At 48.1% G+C, this 23431-nt stretch overlaps 1 protein-coding gene across 1 annotated transcript; it reads right to left on the reverse strand.

Annotated features, from left to right (window-relative positions):
- Positions 1 to 235: 235 nt before the first annotated feature.
- Positions 236 to 16160, reverse strand: LOC308484227 (cytochrome P450 2G1-like). The gene is made up of 9 exons (XM_081018986.1): positions 15939 to 16160; positions 10766 to 10928; positions 10506 to 10655; positions 9237 to 9397; positions 7950 to 8126; positions 5728 to 5869; positions 4521 to 4708; positions 2223 to 2364; positions 236 to 1785 (listed from the first exon to the last, which is right to left on the reverse strand). The coding sequence occupies exons 1-9, from the start codon at positions 16116 to 16118 to the stop codon at positions 1604 to 1606; spliced, it is 1485 nt and encodes a 494-aa protein (XP_080875112.1). The 5' UTR covers positions 16119 to 16160; the 3' UTR covers positions 236 to 1603.
- Positions 16161 to 23431: the final 7271 nt, after the last annotated feature.

Here is a 23431-nt window from a genome sequence, read left to right on the forward strand (position 1 = left end):
AAATTGTTAAGACTATTGGGTTGTTTTGTTTTGTTTGATTTAAACTCATTGCATGCAAATATTTATTTATCTCTCCAAGGCTAAATTCAAATGACCATCCCATCCTGTAAAAAGTCTAAGGTACCATCTGTGTCCACCTTCTGAGAAAGAAGCTCCTCTGGTCATAGTGGAACTTATTTTTGAGTAAAAGTACATAGAATCTCACTGTTGCTCTAACAAAGTAACCTCCGACTCATTTGCATAATCGGTCCTTCGTTTTATTATGCGTTGAAATTACTTACTACAGTGGTACCTCAGGTTACATATGCTTCAGGTTACAGACTCCGCTAACCCAGAAATAGTACCTCGGGTTAAGAACTTTGCTTCAGGATGAGAACAGAAATCGTGCTCCGGCAGCGCGGTGGCAGCGGAAGGCCCCATTAGCTCAAGTGGAGCTTCAGGTTAAGAACAGTTTCAGGTTAAGAACGCACCTCCAGAACGAATTAAGTACTTAACCCCAGGTACCACTGTATATTTTTAAATATATGTATGCTTCTTGTCAATCTTAGCATTTAGATGCCATCTTTATCTCTGACCACGACAGAACTGTGGAAAACGTATGTGTCACCAAGCTTTATGCAAATATTTCTCTAGCACTGTTAGATCACAAATGATTCTTCTTTCCTTGCATGCTGTGCTTTGCATTCTCTTCTTGGGTGCTGGGGGCTGAGGAGAGGGAGGTGGAAAGTGGAGCTGGCAACCATGGAGCACAGGATTCTGAGAGACTGGTGCGGCTCAGAAACTCACCAGAGGGAATTCTCATATGCCTGGCGTCTTCTCGTCCAGACAGAAAACATCCACAACAAAAACAACAATCTTGGCATGTTGCTCTAGGCTCTGATATTCATTACTTCCCCTGCAGGCTCCAAACTCAAGATAGCACAACAAAATGTCATAATAAATCCATCACACAGCAAAGCAATGCAAGAAAATTACCAGCAAATCCTTTCCCATCTAGATGTTCTAAGCCTTGGGTAGGCAAACTAAGGCCCGGGGGCCGGATGCTGCCCAATCGCCTTCTAAATCCGGCCTGTGGACGGTCCGGGAATCAGCATGTATTTATATGAGTAGAATGTGTGTTTTTATTTAAAATGCATCTCTGGGGTATTTGTGGGGCATAGGAACTCGTTCATATTTCCCCCCAAAATATAGTCTGGCCCCCCACAAGGTCTGAAGCGTATAACAACCAACAAGTCCAGAAGCAAATGCTGCAAGTTTTTCTTTTCTTTTCAGGCGTAAGGTCAAAGCTTAAACACACTTTGTGAGGAGATGGGAATTCAAGAGGCACCAAAGTTCTTTGGGCTCAGCAGAGGAGAGGATGGGAAGGGCAGCAATGGGGAAAGAAGGATGATAAACGCAGAGAGGCATAAACCCAGCCGAAGGAAGCCCAGTCCACAGGTAGGAACAAGGCCTAATTTGAGAGCAAAATCTTGAGCCGGCCCTTACAAAAGCCCTTGGGCGAGGGCCAGGAAAGGGAAGAAGACCGCTCCCCTCTCCCTGAGCAGCCAGAGAGACCAGCTTATGCAAGAGCACAGTGGCAGGGGAGGAAAGATTTGGTTTCCACTCAACGCGGGACGATGCAGAGCTTGTAGAAGGGCGGGATGGTGGCAAAGCCGCACTCCTGGGGGGTTGTGTCAATGTCCTTGGGGTCCGCAAGGGGCTTCAGCCGGAATCTCTGCAGGGTGGTGGTGAAAAAAAGGAAGAGCTCCATTCGGGCCAGCGTTTCACCCAGACACACCCGTTTCCCTGCAAGGCGAAAGGGAGAAGAATCAGCAGGGAGGGAAGACATGGGATTTGGGGTTAGAGGCCAGGTTTAGGTCAAGTCCAACATCCTTGGGGTGTGAATGGAACAGCTGAAATCCATGTGAATGGAGAGGGCCTTCTGGCAGTTCCATCGCTGCGAGAAGCCAAGTTACAGGGAACCAGGCAGAGGGCCTTTTCGGTAGTGGCACCCGCCCAGTGATACCCTCCCACCAGATGTCAAAGAGGAAAACAACTACCAGACTTTTAGAAGACATCTGAAGGCAGCCTTGTTTAGGGAAAATTTTAATGTTTAATAGATATTTTAATATTCTGTTGGAAGCCGCCCAGAGTGGCTGGGGAAACCCAGCCAGATGGGCGGGGTATGAATAATAAATTTATTATTATTATTATTATTATTATTATTATTATTATTAATCTACCTGAGGAGAATGGCATGAAAGCGTCGTTCTTCTTGAAGCGCCCATTCTCATCCAGGAAGTTTTCTGGGTTGAAAGCAAATGGGTTTTTAAACTTCATGGGGTCGAACAGGACAGTGTGGAGTACAGGGTAGATTTCTGTCCCCTAGGAAAAAGAGGGAGAGAATATTGAGGTCAGAATTGCAAAGATTCAGGGAAAGTCGAGAGAGAGAAGCTCTCCACCCCTTCTCTCAACTGGTGGATTGCCAGCCACATTCGACCACCGGCCAGCTCCTCCCTTTGACATCTACAGACTGCCCTGCCTGAATGTGAAGGCACCACGTGGGTAGCTGACTCACAGAAATCTCATGCAATCTGGTCAAACGGTCAGTTGATCTACAGGTCCCCGTCCCCCGACTCTACAGAAGCACCACTGTGGGCATCCATCTGGGGTCAGGGAGGCATTCCACCTCTGGCTGTAGTTCAGCTTAAGCCAAGAGGAGGTCCAGCCTTGCCATTAGGCAGAGTGAGCCAGCTGCTTCAAGCGGCATGTCTGGAGGGTGAGGACTAGAGGCCAGGTGTTGGAGGACAGATGTGTCCCCATCATAGCTGTCAACCGTCCCTTATTTGATGGGAAAGTCCCTTATCCCAGTGCCGTGTCCCGCTGCTGTCCCTTATTGATGATGTCCCGGGTTTCAAAGGAAGCAGCTCCTCTCCCTCCCTCCCTGCCGGCCAGGGAGGAGGGAGGCTCCACCTGTGTTGCTTGGCTGCGTTGCTCACCCAATAAGGAGTCTAAGAACAACTGGGAGCTTGCATGCCTTGTGCTGATCAAATCGGCCGCATTGCCTGGGGACTCGCCTTTGCTCAGTGCTTCCCAGTGGAGAGGTGACGGTGGTTTTCCTTGCTGCATCCCCTTTGCCGGGTTGCTGCGCTGTGGGAACCACCGCTTGAGGCTTCGTTTGGCTGCTGGCTGGGCTCAGAAGTTGAACGTAGCTGTGCTCTGAAAATCCCTTATTTTGGCTGCTGATCCCTTATTTTTGAGGCTGCTGCTCCCTTATTTTCAAATCTGTAAGTTGACATCTATGGTCCCCATGCACCCTGTAAACTAGCCGCAGCGTGAGACTTTACCAACTGGGCCCTGGTCATCCTTTGAGGATTGGCTGTTGTGTTGTTGTTGTTTTTAAGTACTACGGCTAATGGCAGCTTTTGCCAACCTGGTGCTCTCTAGATGTTTTGAAATGCAACTCTGGTCAATCCCAGCCAGCATGGCCATGCGGGACACCTAGAGGGCACTAGGTTGGTGAAGGCTGCTTAACGGATTGGCAAATCTTTTAGACTCTCCTGGAGGGCGTCCAGTCCTTTTCCTTTGCCAAATACCCGCCAATAACAGGAGCCAACATCACCTCATCCTGCCTCCAACAGGTTGATTCTGTGCCGGATGAAGACTCAACTGTTGCGGTTGGGGGCAGATGTTGGTGGCAAGGCACAAATCTGTGAATGTTGCTAAAGCCACTTCCGACCTTGGGAGGCTGGCTTGCGGCCCCGCGCAATCTGGGGGAATCCTCGGGCCGTGTCATCCCCTGAGCCATCCAATCAGCTGGCTCGGGGTGTGTGGCTTGCCCCATTTAAGGCAAGCGCGGCCCGGGATAGCCCTCTTTGGACCGCTCAGCTGCCTGGTTTCCCACCCGCCCGCCCTTCAAGGTTTCTCTTTTGACCTTGCTATGGACCTCGGTCGGTCACCGTTAAGGGGCCTGGTAGGAATTTTTTCCACTTGGCAAATTGGCACCGGCCATTTGTTTTTTTGCCTACCTTGTAGCAAATTGTCACAACTTTCCTGGGATTGGCGGTTAGGCATTGGTAGGGGTATTGTTATGCAGATGTGTTGGGGGGAGGAGCGCCATCACCTCCCCCAAATATGGAAGGGTAGTCTGGTAAAGGATTCCAGGGGGCGTTGCCTCGTCCGAAGCCTATGGAGGTCAGGGCCTAAAGCGCGCCCCCAACCCCGGGGGGGGGGTGGTTACCTAGTTGATGTGCATCAGCAGGGCTCCCCCTGCTGGTGTTAACCCTTCCCAGTCTTCAAGCAAACAGGCTGAAGCCGGATAGTCGGATAGGACCAATGCCTAAGCCAATACCGCTCTTACCTGTAACGAATAAAGTTGTGGCCAATTTTAGCCCATTAAGCTTAATTATGGTGTCATGCTTCGTTCTTTCCACTGGTGGGAGGCGGGAACTCGCCACGCAATCTCTTTTAAACAACAACAACAACAACCCATTTTGTTGTGTCCCAGACACTTTTCATCCCCTCTGCCCCACAACGGATACCTTAGGGATGATGTAGCCTCTGAATTCAGTGTCGCGCATCACAGAGTGGGCCACGTTCATGGGGATGAGGTCACTGACCCTCTGCACTTCGTGGATGACAGCGTCCACATAAGGCATCTGGCTCCGGTCTTCAATGTTTGGGGCACGGTTCTGGCCAATCACTTGGTCAATCTCCTGGTGCATTTTTGCTGTCCAATGCATTTAGATCAGAGAAGGGTCAGAGAATCAGAGTCGGAAGGGACCACGAGGGTCATCTAGCCCAACCCACTGTAATGCAAAAATCTTTGGCCCAACATGGGGCTTGAATCCATCACCCCGAGTCTCGTTGTGCACTGCCTGAGCTATCCGTTTACAATGGTACCTCTGGATGCGAACGGGATCTGATCTGGAGCCCCGTTCACAGACACGACGGCGCGTCTGCACATGCGCGGATCGCGTTTTGCTGCTTCCGCGCAATTTTAGGTTATATTTTAGTGATCAAGATTTAATATATATTTTTAACTGCCCCTATATATGAATTGTCTCTGTTATACCCAACTGCAATTCAATGTATTCCTGCTGCGTTTTATGATTTTCCTGATATTGTAAGTGAGCCGGAACTGGTCTGTGACCGTAATAATAAAATTCAATTCAATTCAATAATTAATTCAACTCAGATGGAACTAAACAATCCTTAAAAACCCCGCAAGATTATTAAAATACAGGGAATAAAAACAGCATGTATAAAAAGCCCTGCTGGGTCAGGCCAAAGGGGGACCCAGGCAGTCCAGCAACCTGGTCTCCCTGTCACCAACTAAACATCAGCATGACCTGAATGTAACAGCACTCTCTTGACTTGCAGTTCCCAGCAACTGGGGCCCAGAAGCATATCTGCCTCCAACAGTGAAAGTACAACATAGCCCTCGTGATTAAGAGCCATGGTTTGTCTTATTCTCCATGGGTTGGTCTAGTCCTCTTTTAAATCTGTCCCAGTGGCCATCACAACATCTTGTGTCAGTGAGTTCCATAGTTCATCACTGTGTATCCCCAACATTCAGCTTCACTGGATGGCTCTGTTGGGTTAGAACTGTTCCTACCCACTTTCTCCACACCAAGCCTAACTTTACACACCTCTGTCGCATCTCCCCCTTACTTACTCACTCCCCCCCCCCCAAGCTAGGTTGGACTTTAATCAGCATGGCGACAGTGTGCTGGTTCCCTTCCTTACCTTGCACTTCGGGGTGTTTCATCAGAAACAGAAACCCATATCTCAGGGTGGAGCTGACGGTCTCCGTCCCAGCAAAGAACAAATTGAGTGTGGTGAGTTCTAGGTTCTTGGTGTTGAATTCGCTGGACGGGTTGCCCTTCTCCTGAAGACAAACAGGAAGCCAATGTCATCAGGATTCCCCCATGGGGGTGAGAAGTGGGGGGGAGTTGGTTTCAGGGCTGCTGCCTCTGTTATAGTCCTTTTATGGAAGAAGGACGTCACTTGTCTGATGGGGGTGAAGAGAAACTAGGCAAGCTGGACACATGTCACTCCATCAGATCATTAATGATAATGGTGATAAATTTCTTATGCCCCACCCATCGGACTGGGTTGCCCCGGCCGCTCTGGGTGGCTTCCAACAAAAATACGGAAAACTAACAACAACCAGTGAAAGCTTCTCAAACTAGGGCTGCCTCCAAATGTCTGTGAAAAATTATATAGCTGTGGAACTCTTTGACGTTTTCCAGGAGGGCTTTCCATGGGGTGGGTGTGACTACCAAAAAGGTCTTCTGTATGTTAGAATTCCTGCTCCGTGATTGCAGTCATGGAATTGTTGTCTATCACATGACGGTGGGTGTTTTGACTCCACGGAGTGGGAAGTGACGGAGACAGGATGTTTGTGTTCCTGTGTTCCGTGAAGTGGGACTATAGTCCTTTGTCCTTTTCCTTTTTGCTGTCTGATGCTAGAGAGAGAGGGAGCCGTGTTGCAGTGCTCCGTGTGTGTTTATATGTAAATAAAGTAGATTAGCCAAAATGCTGAGTTTCTGAGGTCTGTCACGCGAACTGTGAAGACTCTGCGGATCCCTAAGTGTGCCGGTGTCTGTTGGCATCAGTCGCTGTGATGTTCCGGCAGAAGAAAGCTTTTGAAGCTCCCGAATGAACGACCAGGAGGGAGAGAACATGCCAGTTGGGCATGTGTCTCTGCCAGGGTCCTACTCGAGGTTCAGTTGAACCAACTTATGGTCCCTCTAGAGATCCGTTTTACTGTGCATTCACAATGTACACAATTCAGCTTTCAATACTCTTTGCACCTGCAAAAGTTTTGGGGTGGTCACACTGCTTCATTTCAAAGGAGTGCGTACCCTGTAACTTCTTACCGAAATCAGTCCTTAACTTTTCATACAACAAACATTCTGGTTTATTTTTGTGTACTGCTTTTGTAGCACTCCAGCCCCTCCGGACAGCAATAGCATGGTAGCATTGGGGAAGCATTACAGAACAATTAGGAAAGCAAAAGAGACTCACCATTAATGCACTATTACTGTGGCAAGAACACATTGCACAAAGCCACTTCCGCCCTTTGGAGGAGGTGGAGTTGCGGGCTTCATGGCCCCGGCCCTCACGCAATTGGGGGGATTCCTGGCCGCTTCACCTCCTGGCCAGCCATATCAGCTGGCTCTGGGGGTGTGGCCTGCCTTATTTAAAGCAGGACACGGCTGGGGATCTCCCTCTTTGCCACCTGCCAGCTGTTCCTGCTTTTCCCACCCTACCGCCCTATGAGGTTTTCGCTCTTTGACCTTGCTATGGACTTTGGTTGGTCGTCGTTGAGGGGCCTGGTAGGAATTTTTCCACTTGGGAAATTGGCACCAGCCACTTGGTTTTCGCCTACCTCGTAGCAAATCATCACAACTTTCTTGGTATTGGCGGTTAAGCATTGGTATTGATCTGTAGATGGAAGAGGGGAGGTAGCGCCATCACCTGCCCCGCATATTGAAGGGCAGTTCGATAAAGGATTCCGGGGGGTGTGGCCCTGTCCGAAGCCTGAGGAGGTGAGGGCCTAAGGCACACCCCCTAGCGGTGACCCCGTGAGAGTTCCCAGTTGATGTGCATCAGCAGGACTCCCCCTACTGGCGGTTAACCCTTCCTGGACTTCTAGCGGACGGGCTGAAGTCGGGTATAGTCGGTTAGGAGCAATGCCTAAGCCAATACCACTCATCACCTGTAACCATCACCTGCACACTCTAGGTTCACCTGTGACTGAAATGGTGGCACACCTGATAATGAAGCATTTGCAAAGTGCATTATCAGCAAGGTGTGTGCTAGCAAGCAGCAGAATCTGCAGAGCCCCTGTGGCAGTCCAGAGATAGCGTCTCTTTGTAAGTGATGTGCGACTTAGTGATCCTTGTGTTAAGCCTACAGCTCCCTGTGGAAATCCCACCTCATGTCATACGCCAACAGGGTACCTTTTCCATCTGGATGAGGAAGCAGTCAATGAAGTCACGAGGGGCATTGAGGTCAAGGGTCTCCTTGTTCTTCTTCACTCTCATGGCAATGTAGGCTCTCATGTCTTCCAGAATGTCATAGATCTTGGTGTGTGGCCCTGGAAAGTACTTCAGAATGCTGGCATACATGTCATAGAACTGCAAGAAGAAAGAAAAGGCACCGGCACATAGCTGTCAACTTACAGATTTGAAAATAAGGGACCAGCAGCCTCAAAAATTAGGGATCGGCAGCCAAAATAAGGGATTTTAGCCAACCAGCTGAAATACGAAGTTAAAAGGGACCAGATAATTTGGGAGAGCAGCGCCGGTTTTTAGCCCTTCGTTTCCAGAGGTTGCTGCTCAAGACACCATCTGATGAAACACTGCAATTAAATAACTACAAGCAGCCACCACTTTTCGCGCAAAACAAAGTCTAAGCTACAAAGATGCTGCTGCAGTTCTGTATCTTTTCTCTCGTGCTCCATCTGTAGCTCTCAGTTCCATCAGGTGGGGCGGGAGGAAGAGGGGGGGTGGATAGTGCCCGAAGTAAACCCACAGATCAGTCCATCTATGCTAGTCTACCAGTACAAATCTATGTGGGAAGTGCTGGTGTTCCTTCCTCCGCTTTCCCCCTCTATGGTTAGCCCTTGGAACACCTGCCCGTGGCTCCGCCTTCTCCTCTCTCTGAACTGCTTTCTCTATGGCTGCCCTCGCTCTCCTCTTAAGGCTCCTCAGTCCCGGCGGGGAGGGGCTCCTGGGGGCCGAGGCTGGAGGGGGTCGGGCCGGGCAGCCAAGCAACACAGTTTGAGCCTCCCTCCTCCCTGGCTGGCAGGGAGGGAGGGAGGGAGAGGAGCTGCTTCCTTTGAAACCCGGGAAATTTAAGGGACATCATCAATAAGGGACAGCAGCGGGACACAGCGCTGGGATAAGGGACTTCCCCACCAAATAAGGGACGGTCGACAGCTATGCACCGGCAGCTGACCAGGAATGCCTCCTCAGGGTCAGGAGAGCTTCCTTGCAAGCCAAGGAGGCCCCACTAGATGATAAGTAGCTGTTATAAACTACGGCTGGCTTTCAGACCCTTGCCCAGCCTGGTGCCCTTCTGCTCTCCACATGAGCTTAGACTCCAAATCCCATCAGGCACAGAGCACAGCCCACAAGGCCAATGCTCAGGGATGATTAAGATGATGGGAGCTCCATTCCAGCAATATCAGGAGGGTGTCTGATTGGGAAATGGATTCGTGCTCTGTCTGCTTTGAGACTGGGTACCTGAGACCAGGCGGTGCTCATCTCCCGGAAGCTGTCATTCATCATCTTCATCAGGGCCTGGAAATCCTTGTCTTCGTAGTCAAAGCGGTCGCCAAAGACGATGGAGCAGATAACGTTGGAGACGGCGCGGCTGAGGGTGAAGGTGGGGTCGAAAGGCTTCTCTGCAATGCCAGGGAAGGAAGACGCATTGTGCTGAAGGGGCCAAGATATCTTGGGAAGTGTGAGGAACTGTGGAACACCTGCAAAGTCCTCTCCCAAACTATTCTCAAAAGATCATCTGCAGTACCCACCCAGAACTTAAGATACCTATTGCTGACCAGGCTACTAGAATGAAGACCTTCGCTGGCTATGGAGCAGCCTTCCCAGAGAGCTCGCTCAGTGCTATCATTATGGTCTCTCTTTTGTTGCATCTGGTGAACGCCTTTTTACTCACCCAGGCCTTTTAAACAATTTGTGCTGTGGCTCTGGGCCTCCCAACCATGTTTCATTACATATTTGCCACAGAGGACTATTCCGAACTCTACTTTTATTGGATAATAGTATTATGCATGTTAGGGATGCGGGTGGCGCTGTGGGTTAAACCACAGAGCCTAGGACTTGCCGATCAGAAGGTCGGCGGTTCGAATCCCCGCGATGGGGTGAGCTCCCGTTGCGCGGTCCCTGCTCCTGCCAACCTAGCAGTTTGCAAGCACATCAAAGTGCAAGTAGATAAATAGGTGCCGCTCTGGCGGCAAGGTAAATGTGGTGGCCAACTCTGGGGTTGCGGCGCTCATCTTGCTTTACTGGCTGAGGGAGCCAGCGTACAGCTTCCGGGTCATGTGGCCACCAGGAGTAAGCCGCTTCTGGTGAACCAGAGCAGTGCACGGAAACGCCGTTTACCTCCCTGCCAGAGCAGTACCTATTTATCTACTTGCACTTTGACGTTCTTTTGAACTGCTAGGTTGGCAGGAGCAGGGACCGAGCAACGGGAGCTCACCCTGTCGCGGGGATTCAAAACGCTGACCTTGTGATCGGCAAGCCCTAGGCTCTGTGGTTTAACCCACTGCGCCACCCGCGTCTCCTTTATCTCTGCTTACCTGTTATTTTGGGGGCAATGTATGTGCTCTTCCCTCCCTGCCCGTTATCCTTCTTGAGCCCAGAAACTGTCACTGCCTTTGGGACAAAAAGCCTTCCCTTCCCCAGCCTGTCTGGGCTTTGGAGCTCGTGGTTCTGTCCAGCCTGGTGGGGCTGCTGACCTCCTCCTCCCTGCCCTTCACTTGGCCTACTCACGGTTGGTCTTATGAAATTCCTCCAGCAGGAACTGGGCTTCCTCCCGGATCCGATCCTCAATTGTTTTTTTCCCCATGCCAAAATTCCTCAAGACGGTGAGGGAGAAGCGTCGCAGCTGCTTCCAGCGCTCTCCCTCAGAAAACGCCACCCCTGCAGGTATGGGGAGGAGAAAGGGGAGAGGGATTGAATAGCAGCCAGGAAACAGCAGACACAAGACTCCTGCGTTGCAAGTCAGACCACCCTGGGTTCCTCCTCCTCACCATAACCATCAAAGGTCCTTTGCAGCGTGGGGTTGGTTTTCCTTCCGCTAAATTCCTCTGCCTTGTCTATCAGGGCCTCCTTCACAGCTTCATGTCCACAGAGGACCACAATCGGGCGATTTCCAAAGTAGACGGTGAACACTGGGCCGTATTTGTCGCGCAGCTGCACAGGAGAAAGGCCAAAGGCTACTTGTTAAAATTTAAACAACAGAACAGTCTTTAATCCACTGCTTCTTTTTCTTACAATTCATTGGCACTCTTACAAAAGCCGACAGCATAAATGCTGGAATCAGGCTTGGCCTTTGTCTGATCCAACAGGGCGGTGTGAACATTCATCTCTGTGTTAAAATATGTTCACTGAACTCCCTCAGACTCTTATTTTGTGGGAAGGAGAGATATGCCAGGCAGGAGGCTTTCGGCACATGCTCAGAGGGCCTCTACCTGCCACCAAAATGCACTTTATCAAGCAAGGGGACAAAATGCATGAAAGCAAGCTTCCCTTCCTGTTTTGATAAAATTTTGAGATTGGTATGTCCCACACAGACTGGCTCTGCAAGTGTCAAGATGCTCGTGGGACAGTTCTGCAAGGTTAAATGTCATTTCTGAGCAAACCCTCTTCTGGTGTGTGGACAGAAATGGTTTTAATGTTGTCTTTTGAAATGGCTCTGACCCAGAAGGCTGAAAATGCAATTCTAGGCTTCATCCACAGAGGTTTAGTCTCCAGATCAAGGGAAGTCATTGTACTGCTTTATTCCACCTTGTTCAGAGCCCACCTGGAGTCCTATGTCCAGTTTGGGGCACCACAGTTGAAGAAGGATATTGACAAGCCGGAAGGCGTGCAGAGGAGGGCACCCCCTTTCTCCGCCACCAAAACACAAACAGTGAACCCCCCCCCTCAGGCGGCTGGGTTAAAAGTTAATTTTAATAAATCATCAATGATGTGTTTAAATGTGAAACCTAAAATTCAAGTAGGAGCCTCTAAATTATTGGGTATTCCTATAGCAAATCAGGTGGTGAAATGTTTACGGGTAAGGATAACTAAAAATGTGAAGAAAATAGTTGAATATAATTATAAACAAACAAACTTGGAGCGGTATTCAGTCAAAGTTGAAAATCTGGGAGAAAAGGAAGGAATCGATTAGTACAAGATTTGCATTATTTAAAATGTTTTTCTTAATTAGGAAGAACTTTCTGAGGGTCAGAGCTGTTTGACAGTGGAATGTGAGGAGATTTCACCCCTCCCATATCCAAGAATCTGCTGATGTTCTCTGCTGGTTCTCCAGAGAGGAGGGGCGGTTTCTGCTCTCTCCTTATTCCGCTCCAGCCTCACATCAAAGAGAGAGAGAGAGAGAGACTGAGTGTTAGAGAGAGATCGTGTGTATAGGTAAGATTGCTGCTAAGAGCAGCTGCAGACACTCAGTGCAGTTCAGCATTTTCGTTTAGACCTCATTTAGCTCTGTATATAGTTGTGTCTAGTTGTAGATAGAATAAAGAAGATATTCTACAGAGCTGCTCTCCGAGTTGTTTATGCTCTGCTATACTCTGCTGTGCGGCGACTGTCTTCTTGTTGGAGTGAATCCGGTGAGTCCACAGCACTTCGACCTGTTCCTGTGCAGAAGGTGGTCTCTGGAAGTGCTACCCAGCTCGCCTAGCCCAGTCGGGGCTGAAGTGGATGAGTCCAGTTCGTGGCACTGGCTCAAGGGCGATGCTGACATAATGGACTCCCTTGGAAGGTGGTGATCTCTCCTTCACTGGAGGTTTTGAGCCAGGCATTTGATGGCCATCTGCCAGGGGTTCTCTAGCTGTGATTTCTGCACTGCAGGGGGTTGGACGAGATGACCCCTGGGGGTTCCTCCCAACTACCTTTCTATAATTCTATGAGACCTGGCTCAGAGTCCCACTTCAGGGTTTCATTAGCCAGATGAGCATTCTCTCTCTTATAGAACCAAACTCCGTATTAGGTGGGAGAATGAATCATCCAACACTTTTATTTTTCTTTAAAGAAGGTGCTGGCAGGGAGGGTAAATTTGGTTAAAGCAGTGGCTGGCATTCCCAGACCCTTAATCCTTTTTTCGTGGACCATTTTGTTGCTCAAAATCCTCCCCACAGCATGACGAACTGTTTCAAAAGGAGTGGAACAAATTTATATTTTACATGAAAGAAAATTGTAAACATTTGAAAACCTTTGTAGGCTTGAATTGAAATGTTTTGTAATGTAAATATAAGGAACTGAGTTACCGATAACAAGGTGAAATACTGCAATAAGATCGAAGGTAAATAAGTGATTATAGAAATGAGAAGAATATAGAAAGATGTGTGGAAGTCAGAAAAAGGGAGGGAAGGAGGTCGATGCTCTTATCGAGTAATAAGCTATAGAATTATGTAACAAAATGTGAATATGAAAGAAGTGGAAAATTCGATAAATATTACTTGAGGGGAGGAAACAAAATCCTCCCGCCACCTGATTCATTTCTCTTTGCAGGGGAAAATAAACCACAAGACCTCCAACGAGCTGCCGTGAGGATCCTGCTATTGAACAAAAAAAGTAAGAGTACAAATATTTAACTAAATGGAGACATTTATGAAATATGATGCCAGCAACACCTGAACAAAAAGCCTCACTATGTTGACACACCAGTATTTCATCACCAAGGAAAAATAGCTGAGCATCGAAGGGGGGGGTGTTGCTTAACAATTTCCACTGTAATGCGCAGTTCTTGCTCAAAGGCAAATGGTTAAAGCCAAGCTCAACCCGTCTCCTACTCTATCTCCCAACCTCAATTCCAACCCACCTCAACCAACCCTCTCAACCCTCTTGTCTCTCTTCAAATCCTCTCCTTTTAAACGCTCCCTCCTGGAACCACGGTCAGTCGGAGGCTGCCGTTCATTAACCATTTCCTGGCAGGGAAAGAAAGAAACACTTGTTGATCCAACTGGTCCAGCAAAACCAACTTTTTCGTCACACATGGTTTCAAGTCCCATGTTGGGCAAAAGATCCCTGTATTGCCAGGGCTTGGACTGGATGACCCTGGCGGTCCCCCTTCCAACTTTGCAATTCTAGGATTCTATCCAAATTTAGAGTCTCCAAAAAGCTGCCTGTTGTTTTTTAGTCATTTAGTCGTGTCCGACTCTTCGTGACCCCCTGGACCAGAGCACACCAGGCACTCCTGTCTTCCACTGCCTCCCGCAGTTTGGTCAGACTCATGTTCGTAGCTTCGAGAACACTGTCCAACCATCTCATCCTCTGTCCTCCCCTTCTCCTTGTGCCCTCCATCTTCCCCAACACCAGGGTCTTTTCCAGGGAGTCTTCTCTTCTCATGAGGTGGCCAAAGTCTTGGAGCCTCAGCTTCAGGATCTGTCCTTCCAGTGAGCACTCAGGGCTGATTTCCTTCAGAATGGATAGGTTTGGTCTTCTTGCAGTCCATGGGACTCTCAAGAGTCTCCTCCAGCACCAGAATTCAAAAGCATCAATTCTTTGGCAGTCAGCCTTCCTTATGGTCCAGCTCTCACCTCCGTACATCACTACTGGGAAAACCATAGCTTTAACTATACGGACCTTAAATGCTGTTTAGTTAAATGCTGCCTACCAGGATGCAAAACAGGTTGGAAAGTTTAAAAAGAAGGGGAGGGTTGTGAAAGATAACATGTAGGATTGCTGTTGAGTTGTTTAAAAAGAAAAAGAAAAATGCTTTCGGAAGTTAGCAAGAATCATGCTTAGGTTGCTGAGTGCTGAAAGTGCACCTCAATATTTGGTCCTCACAACAACCTTGCAAAGGCAGGCAAGTGGATTTACTACTGTTACTTCTACTTGCAGTAACGCTCTTTTGGCACCTCCACTTTCCCCAGGAAAACCTGCTCTTTAATGCTGAATCAGAACAAACAGCAATTTGGGTTTTCTGAGGATTGCAGTTTGCTCGATTCCGTAGTAAAGAGCGGGCTTTCATGGGGAAAGCACCAGGGCAAAATAAGGAAAGTGTTCAAACAGGGAGCTTTCAAAAACAGACCTGTGCCAACAAAAGGCAGCACAAAGGTAAGAGTGGATGAACCCTAACAGAGTTTTTTTGTGTTATTTAACCAATCTGACATCAGGCAAATGGGTGAACATATGGATCCAAAGAAAACAGAAGCAAAAGATTACCAAGTGTGTCAACTCTCCTTTTGTAAAAAAATAAAATTTAATGCAGTCTCTGCAAAAAACAAACAAACATAGCATTGAGTTTATAGTGTCATTTTACATCATCTTAGAACATTAATGGGTCATTGTAGGCTGTCCACAGACCTCTTTGGAAACGGGTGGGAGAAATTTGCTATCTACTTCCCTTGTGTATGAAAAGAAGGGGAGGCAGGTTTCGTCAAAGGTGTCTCTCTTTATAAAAGCTTTTGGACGGACAGGGCAACCGTCATCTAATCTACCCAACTAGAGGCAGGCAGGCAGGGATACAAGGAGAGAGATGGAGGAAGGTGTTTTGGTGAGAGGCAAAGAGACAGGAATATCCAGAAAGCCAAATTATAACAAAGTTTTCTTATAATTTGGAAACTTTAATAAAATATCATTTTTTTAAAAAAAGGAATATCCAGTAAGCCACAAAGAAGACACAGAGATGCTTAGTGGGGGAAGCACTGTATTTTGAGCATATTCCTGTGCAAGAGAAAAGGTGGAGATGGAAGAGGAGAGAGATGGAGGCAAACTGATGCCTCCGTGCATCTCAATTATTTGAATTTTCCTTTGACTCCTGGGTGCTCTGTTCCTAGAAGGGCTAGAGGAGAAATCTGGTTCCGTTTTCACTGGAAGGCTAATCTACCACCCTTTCACTTTCCAAAACCATGCACAAACTGAAGCACATGGATCCAGGTTCTGCAACGCAGATCTCCAGCCAAACAATGACAAATGAAGACACCACAGGAAAGGGTGCATGCAAATGAAAATATTCAGGGAAATCACTTGAAAAAATGTGCACATTAGTCAAAAGGGCATGCAAGGGGGAATGTGTTTATAAGGAGACATTTGCACTAAAATGCTGGTAAATTTCCACGAAGATTTCTTTTTTAAAAAAATAGTTTGCAATTTTCTCCAGAAATACTGAGAACTGAATTTAAGGTTGGAAAACTGAGAAGCAGAGTGCCAAAACTGACTGCACCTTCTGCCCCTGGTTCCCCGAGGCAGTCAACTCACCCTGAGGAGGGATTTCAATGTTTCTGATGACTTGATCTGCAGGAAATTTCCAATCACAGGGAGCGGCATGGGTCCGGGGGGCAGCTTCCCATGGCTTGATATGCTCCTCACTGCTGCCGAAATGAGGAGCCAAGTCAGGCAGATGACAAGAAGGAGAGTTACGATGCTGGCCGGATCCATGATGGAGGTCACTACCAGTCTGTCGCAGTGCAGACAACTGTCCCATTTTGACAGGGTTCTAGATACTGAATCAAGGCTGGATTTGGCCCCACCTTCTGCGTTATGTAACTCCACAAGGCCAACCTGTTGAGCGCTTTAATCCCAATAAACCTGTGCCAAAAGTTAATCATCTATTTCCTGGTTATCAGGATTGTGAATATTTGTTCCAGGAGCACAAGAGTTTGCGTGCACAGTCTTCGTGATGTGGGTAAACGATTTCCATGCCATTGACTTTAAACTTTTTAATCTAGTGGTTTCTAGTCAATAGTCACGTTGTCCGCATTTGGACTCTCCTGATAATTGCGTACTGATTCCAAAGTTGTTATGAAATTTTATTTTTTGAGGATGATTGCAAGACTAATAGCCTCCTTTGAGTGGAGGGGCTGGAAGGAACAAGGATTGGAGAGAGGCCTGGCTGGAGTAGAGAGGGAAGCAGCCAGAATCCAAGGAAGGTTGCTCATGGTTAACGTATTCTATGTTACAGCTAAATAAACATTTGTTTTCAGCTTGCAGTTTCCAGATTTCTTCACTAATACAAGGAGCAACACAGGGGTATAAAAAACGTGGCCAGCTAACTAAAGCGCAGCCTACAACGGCTGGACTATACTAGGAACATCTATAACCTGCCGCTGTGGAGCAGAGCGATTAGGTCTAGTGAAAGAGATCCCACCACCTGCGGAATTTGGCATAGACTTTTTGTTACATGATGACTGGGAGCGTATGTTAGGGCGACTTCCTGTACTGCTGCCCAGCTGCGCACTACTCAGACCGGAGGCAGATGTACCCGGTTGCTCCAAAATGCTAGGTGGAGGGTCTGGAATACAATCCTGCGTACCAACCATTGAAGCATTCAATAAATCTGGGAAGGTCGAGCCAAAAAGGTGTCGGCAATGCTGGGAGTATAAGAGAGGGACGTGTTTGTGACCGAGCTGTAAGTACCTGCATGAGTGGGGGAAATGCCTGGGCAACCATCCGGCCACAACTTGTTTCAAAGGTAAGCAGCCCTTTCGGGGCAGAAGGGGGCACTTCCACCAGGGTAACCATAGTGCCCCCAGTCCCTCCCAGAGTGCGGCCAGAAACCGGTATTAATACTAACCTCGGTCTGGCCTTCTCACCAATTAAACTTCAGCCATTGAAAGTCCTCCTTGATTTATATCCAAACAGGAATGCCACCAGATATCTGTGGGATGGGTTTCCCCTCGGCTTTAGAATCCCTGTGTCATTCACACACCCAGCTCCAGTAACCCCCCTAATCAGAAGTCAGTAAAGGACAAGCCAGAAATTGCAAAAAAGAAAATATTTAAGGAAATTGCCGCTGGGAGGGTAGCTGGCCCCTTCATGGAGCCTCCTTTTGAGGGTTTACACATTTCACCATTAGGTATTGTCCCCAAGAAGGCCCCGGGCGAATTCCGCATGATTCACAACCTGTCCTACCCTAGGGGGACGTCAGTTAACGATGCAACACCTCAGGAACTCTGTTCTGTGAAGTATGTCTCCTTCGATCAAGCAGTAACGCTTATTTGGGGATTTGGGAGGGGAGCCCTACTAGCGAAGTGTGACATTGAGTCAGCCTTTCGTCTCCTCCCAGTTCATCCGGAAGACTTCCATTGGCTGGGTTTTAAATTCTAGGGGGTGTATTTCATAGATAAAGCCAGGCCCATGGGTTGCTCAGTAGCCTGCGCAGCCTTTGAGACCTTTAGCACATTCCTGGATTGGGCCCTTCACTTTAGAACAGGTGCCAAAGGGGAGGGGCATTATTTGGAAGACTTTATTCTTGTGGCAAGTAACCCGCCCTACTGCATAGCGTTGCTAAAAGCATTTACATCCTTGGCCGGGGAGCTTGGTGTCCCTTTGGCGAATGATAAAACTGAGGCTCCAGTCACAACCAGGACCAATTTGGGCATAGAGCTAGATACAATCGCACAAGCATCCCGCCTACCCAAAGAAAAGTTGTTGTTGTTGTTTAGTCGTTTAGTCGTGTCCGACTCTTCATGACCCCATGGACCAGAGCACGCCAGGCACTCCTGTCTTCCACTGCCTCCCGCAGTTTAGTCAAACTCATGCTGGTAGCTTCAAGAACACTGTCCAGCCATCTTGTCCTCTGTCATCCCCTTCTCCTTGTGCCCTCCATCTTTCCCAACATCAGGGTCTTTTCCAGGGAGTCTTCTCTTCTCAGGAGGTGGCCAAAGTCTTGGAGCCTCAGCTTCAGGATCTGTCCTTCTAGTGAGCACTCAGGGCTGATTTCCTTCAGAATGGATCGGTTTGATCTTCTTGCAGTCCATGGGCCTCTCAAGAGTCTCCTCCAGCACCAGAATTCAAAAGCATCCATTCTTCGGCGATCAGCCTTCTTTGTGGTCCAGCTCTCACTTCCATACATCACTACTGGGAAAACCAGAGCTTGAACTATACGGACCTTTGTTGGCAAGGTGATGTCTCTGCTTTTTAAGATGCTGTATTACGTGCACCAAGGGTGAGTGGGCTTACCTGGCCTCAAGCTGGGGATGGGGCAAGGGTCAGTAAAGAGCTGATTCACTTCTGCCAGGGTTACTTTTTTTTCTTGCCAGGCCAGGTTCTTCTCTGGACTTCCTCAGGTTAGTTCCTCATGTCGGGAATCAAGCCTTTATCAGGAGAAACTGGCAACTCTCCAGGCACCTGGCTTGATCTCCTGTTGACCTCCCTGTCTGCATTCCCCAGCAGGATACAGGCTAGGTTGCGATAGGCGATTCTTCCAGCCTGAGAAGAACACCCCCCCTCTTTCCTGCCCCCCCGCAGGGGAAAGAGATAGACAGAAACGTATTCACATTCCTTTATTTCTGTCTTTGCAGCATTACAAAAGCATGACTGCTCTCTTCAAGCTCCAGCAGTCGAGACACAAACACTTCCTGTACAAGAGCAAAAGGAAGAGCTCATATTACACTCTGAGCTAATTCCGGTGCATTGCCCTGTGAATTGACTGTCCCTCTTGTTTCCCACGGAACAGTCCTAACATTCCATCATGTGCTGTTTTCAAGCTAGCAGCTCGCGGCTGCATTGCTTTTATATCGTAACACCTCAGTGGGGTTTGGGCCTGCAATGCGCCCTGCTGTGCCCCTTGCAGGTGGCACCTCTCCCACAGCTTTGGGGGTGGGGTGGGGGCCCTCTCCCTTGCAGCAGAGGCCTCAGAGCTGCTCTGCAGCTGGCCAGGTGAGCTCTGGGCTGCTGGCAAGGCCTCTGTTTGTATCTAGAAGAAAGTCCATAAGTCGAAGCACCTACTGAAGGTTGTACAGTGGTGCCCCGCAAGACGAATGCCTCGCAAGACGGAAAACCCGCTAGACGAAATGGTTTTCCATTTTTGAGCTGCTTCGCAAGACGATTTTCCCTATGGGCTTGCTTTGCAAGATGAAAACGTCTTGCGAGTGTTCCGATTTTTCCCCGCTTCCCCCCCTTTTTCTAAGCCGCTAAGCCGCTAATAGCCTTTTAGCCGCTAATCCGCTAAGCCTTTAATAGCCGCTAAGCCTTTAATAGTGCTAATCCGCTAAGCCGCTAATAGGGTTGCTTCACAAGGCGAAAAAACCGCTAGACGAAGAGACTCGCGGAACGGATTAATTTCGTCTTGCGAGGCACCACTGTAACTGGAATCGTACGTGAGTAGAGCCGTACGTAAGTAGAGGTTCTACTGTAGTTAGAATGGGGGACTGGTGAGAAAATGCTTAGACAGGGGTCAGCAAACCTCTTCAGCAGGGAGTTCTTCAGACCTTGTGGGGGGCCGGACTGTATTTTGGGGGAAAATATGAATGAGTTCCTATGCCCCACAAATAACCCAGAGATGCATTTTAAATAAAAACACACATTCTACTCATATAAATACATGCTGATTCCCGGACCGTCCACGGGCTGGATTTAGAAGGCGATTGGGCAGCATCCGGCCCCCGGGCCTTAGTTTGCCTACCCATGGCTTAGAACATCTAGATGGGAAAGGATTTGCTGGTAATTTTCTTGCATTGCTTTGCTGTGTGGTGGATTTATTATGACACTTTGTTGTTCTATCTTGAATTTGGAGCTTCCAGGGGAAGTAATGAATCACTGGGGAACAATTTTTTACTTTTTGAATGTTGTCTAGATTTCTACAACTGATTTAAGGTATTTTTGCACTGCTGAATCAGGAAATGGCATCCGTTTCTCTCCATCAGGTCAGGATTACTGTAAACTGAATGGTGGGCATTGATAAAGGTAAGTACGTGTAAATTGCATGTTGCTTCACCATTTTTCAAACTTCAGGGCTTGAACTTCTGTTTCTTGGAACTCCTGGAATGCTCAGCAGCAGGGAGGTCTCTCTTCAGAGTCCAACAGTAGTCAGCCATCATGACTGCGTCCCAGCGACCCTGATACCTGGTCTCCATCTCTTTCATGTCCTGATGGAATCTCTCCCCCTGCTCGTCACTCATTGAACCCAGGTTCTCAGGAAACCGGTCCTTATGTAAAAATAGGTAGTGCATCTTGACGCTCATGTTGCAGCCCAGGTTTCTGAAAGCAGTCAGCATGTTGTTGACAAGTTCTGCGTAGTTTCTGGCCTTATTGTTGCCAAGAAAGTTCTTCACTACCAGAACAAATGCCTTCCACGCTTCCAGTTCCACTTCGTTCATTGAGTTTCCGAACTCTGGATCTCTGATGAGCTGACGGATCTGAGGACCGTCAAAGATGCCAGCTTTCAACTTCTCCATGGTCAATCCTGGAAAAGCCTGGCACAAGTAAGTGAAGCAGTCACCATCCTTGTCCAGAGCCTTGGTGAACTGCTTGGTTAAGCTGAGCTTGTTGTGCAGCGGTGGGAAGAGTATTCTGTCTCTGTCCACCAGAGGGTCGTTGATGACGTTCCTTTCTTTGCAAGGCACCAATTCCTCCCGCACAGGCCAGTCCTTCTTTGTGTAATGCTGAGCACAGTCCCTACTATCCCACATGCACAGAAAACATGGGTACTTGGTGAAGCCAGACTATTGTCCCAACAAAAAGTTCACCATCTTCAGGTCAACACAAAATAAACCACTTATGCTGATCATAACCAATTTTCTCCAGCACATACTTCACCGCTTCATAGTTCTCCTTCAGTGTAGTCAAGTGAGCCAGGGGTATAGAGGCAAATTGGCTGCTGTTGTGTAGCAGAACACATTTCAGGGATCGCTTGCTGCTGTCAATGAACAGTCTCCAATCTTTGGATTTGTACTGTGGCACTCCAAGCTTGAGCAGAAGCTGTGCAATATCTGCACAGTACACCAAGTCCTTCCCTTCCGAGAAAAAACGGAGGTACTCTTGATGCCTGTTGCGGAAGAAGCTGATGCGAGCACTGTCAGAGAGGAGGTTTTTTCCCGTCAATCTGGATGCCAACAGTTCAGCAGAGTCCTTTGACAAGCTGAGGTCACGAACTAGATCATTCAGCTCCTTTTGGGAAAATGGATGTGGAGCATCATCTTCATGAACCACTTCTTCTTCTTCATGTCCTTCAACTTCGTCACTAATGTCGTCACTAATGTCAGGAAGTTCTCCGAAGATAGGCACTGGAATTTCATCACAATGAGCTACAGGACGACGTGCTGATTGAAGATCAGGATACTTGAGGCTGCTCCGGTTCTTTCTGTTGATCCCAGCCACACCAATTTATGGAAGATTTCGAGGTTTTATGACTTCAAACTGATCCCTTTTCGACATAATCACCCAGAACTATCAGACCTGAATACTTCTTGTCATTAAAATAATCATTTCCAATCAAAACAATTATTCGACATGGCATTTTACCCCCACCAACTTCTTCTAAAATGCTCCACACAAGCGTACATGTGAACAAAAACGTAAAAAAATGACATGTGGCCATAGCTCAAAAACTTGACCTGATTGAGCAAAACCAATGTGGTTTTTGGATTCAGCGCATCAGATTCGTCCTAAATCAACTGAAAAAATGCAGACAATAAATTTGTTGTTGACCAGTGTTATGGTTGGAAGTAGAGGTGTTCCACTGTATTCAGGTGTGGGAGGCTGCGGGAGTAAGAAATAGTAAAGGAGCTTCTCCCAGCTAGAAGCATCAAGGGTGTCTTCTCCACCCTGCCACCCATTCTAACAATTCAGGGGTTTGGGGAGAACAAGGAGCCTATGGAAATAACTTCCCCTTCCCCAAACAATATATGCGTTGTTTGCTCCCTCCAAGAAAGCAGGTTGGAGACCTGCGTGAAACTGGTCCAAATTTACAGATAATGGGCAATTTCTCCCATCCAACCCACTGAATTCCTGACCCTCCAGGACACAAATAGCCCTTCTGCTGGGACAGGGGATGCATAAACTGATGGGCATTGCCCAGCTGAAGGCTCTACAGTGGTACCTCGGGTTACAGACGCTTCAGGTTACATACGCTTCAGGTCACAGACTCTGCTCACCCAGAAATAGTACCTCGGGTTAAGAACTTTGCTTCAGGATGAGAACAGAAATCGTGCTCTGGCGGTGCGGCGGCAGCAGGAGGCCCCATTAGCTAAAGTGGTGCTTCAGGTTAAGAACAGTTTCAGGTTAAGAACGGACCTCCGGAACGGATTAAGTACTTAACCCTGTTAGGATATTTCCGTTCCACCTTAAAAGGGAGCAGGATGTTTGTGTCACAGCCTGCGTATTTCCTGTTCACAGGATGTTTCTGTTGTGTCTATACTTTCATTTCTCTCTGTGTGTCTGAGACACTGAAGCAGGCAGTCATGTTTTCTTTGTTCTGATCAATGCTGAATAAACTTGTAAATAATGCTCTCCTGAGTGCATCTTTCGCTGTGCATTATCTGCTGATAGAGCTCTGGAATGTGGCAAGCTATTTCTGGAAGCTCGTCTCGCTAATTGATGATACTGCGTGTCTATGGGAGATCGATGGATGTCCGGAGACGACGTGGAGTCATGATGGAGTTTGTCTCCCTGGCAGTATCCCAACAAACCCGAGGTACCACTGTTCTTGGTTTGGGGCAAAAACTCATGTGTGTGTCTTTGTGACATGTTAGGCTCCTTTGTGCAATGGAGGGCTGGATTTGGGCTGAGAGGGGCCAATCGAGCGAAACTGACCTTTGCTGTCACCTGAAGTTTCTTCGTGCTTGTGTGGCGGGGTCAGTAGAGAGGGTACATTTGTTTGGAAAACCAAACCAGTCCTCAAAATAAATTCACCAGCTGAGTGGCGAAGAGGGGGAAGACGGTGAGAATTGTTTCTACAGCAGCCAGTCTGGTGAGGAGCACCTGGGAGCAGAGCTGTCAACTTTTCTTGCGAAGAATCCTATTTGGAATAA

The sequence above is a fragment of the Podarcis pityusensis genome (genome assembly GCF_964106645.2).
Source record: "Podarcis pityusensis genome assembly, chromosome: 8".
In the NCBI taxonomy this organism is placed as follows: Eukaryota; Metazoa; Chordata; class Lepidosauria; order Squamata; family Lacertidae; genus Podarcis; species Podarcis pityusensis.

Coding starts and splice junctions, on each gene's coding strand:
- LOC308484227 (XM_081018986.1), bottom strand. CDS start 16,118: ATGGATCCGGCCAGCATCGTAACTCTCCTTCTTGTCATCTGCCTGACT. Junction 10,656..10,765: donor AAGGACCTTTGATGGTTATG/GTGAGGAGGAGG, acceptor CCATACCTGCAG/GGGTGGCGTTTTCTGAGGGA. Junction 8,127..9,236: donor TGAGCACCGCCTGGTCTCAG/GTACCCAGTCTC, acceptor TTCTTCTTGCAG/TTCTATGACATGTATGCCAG.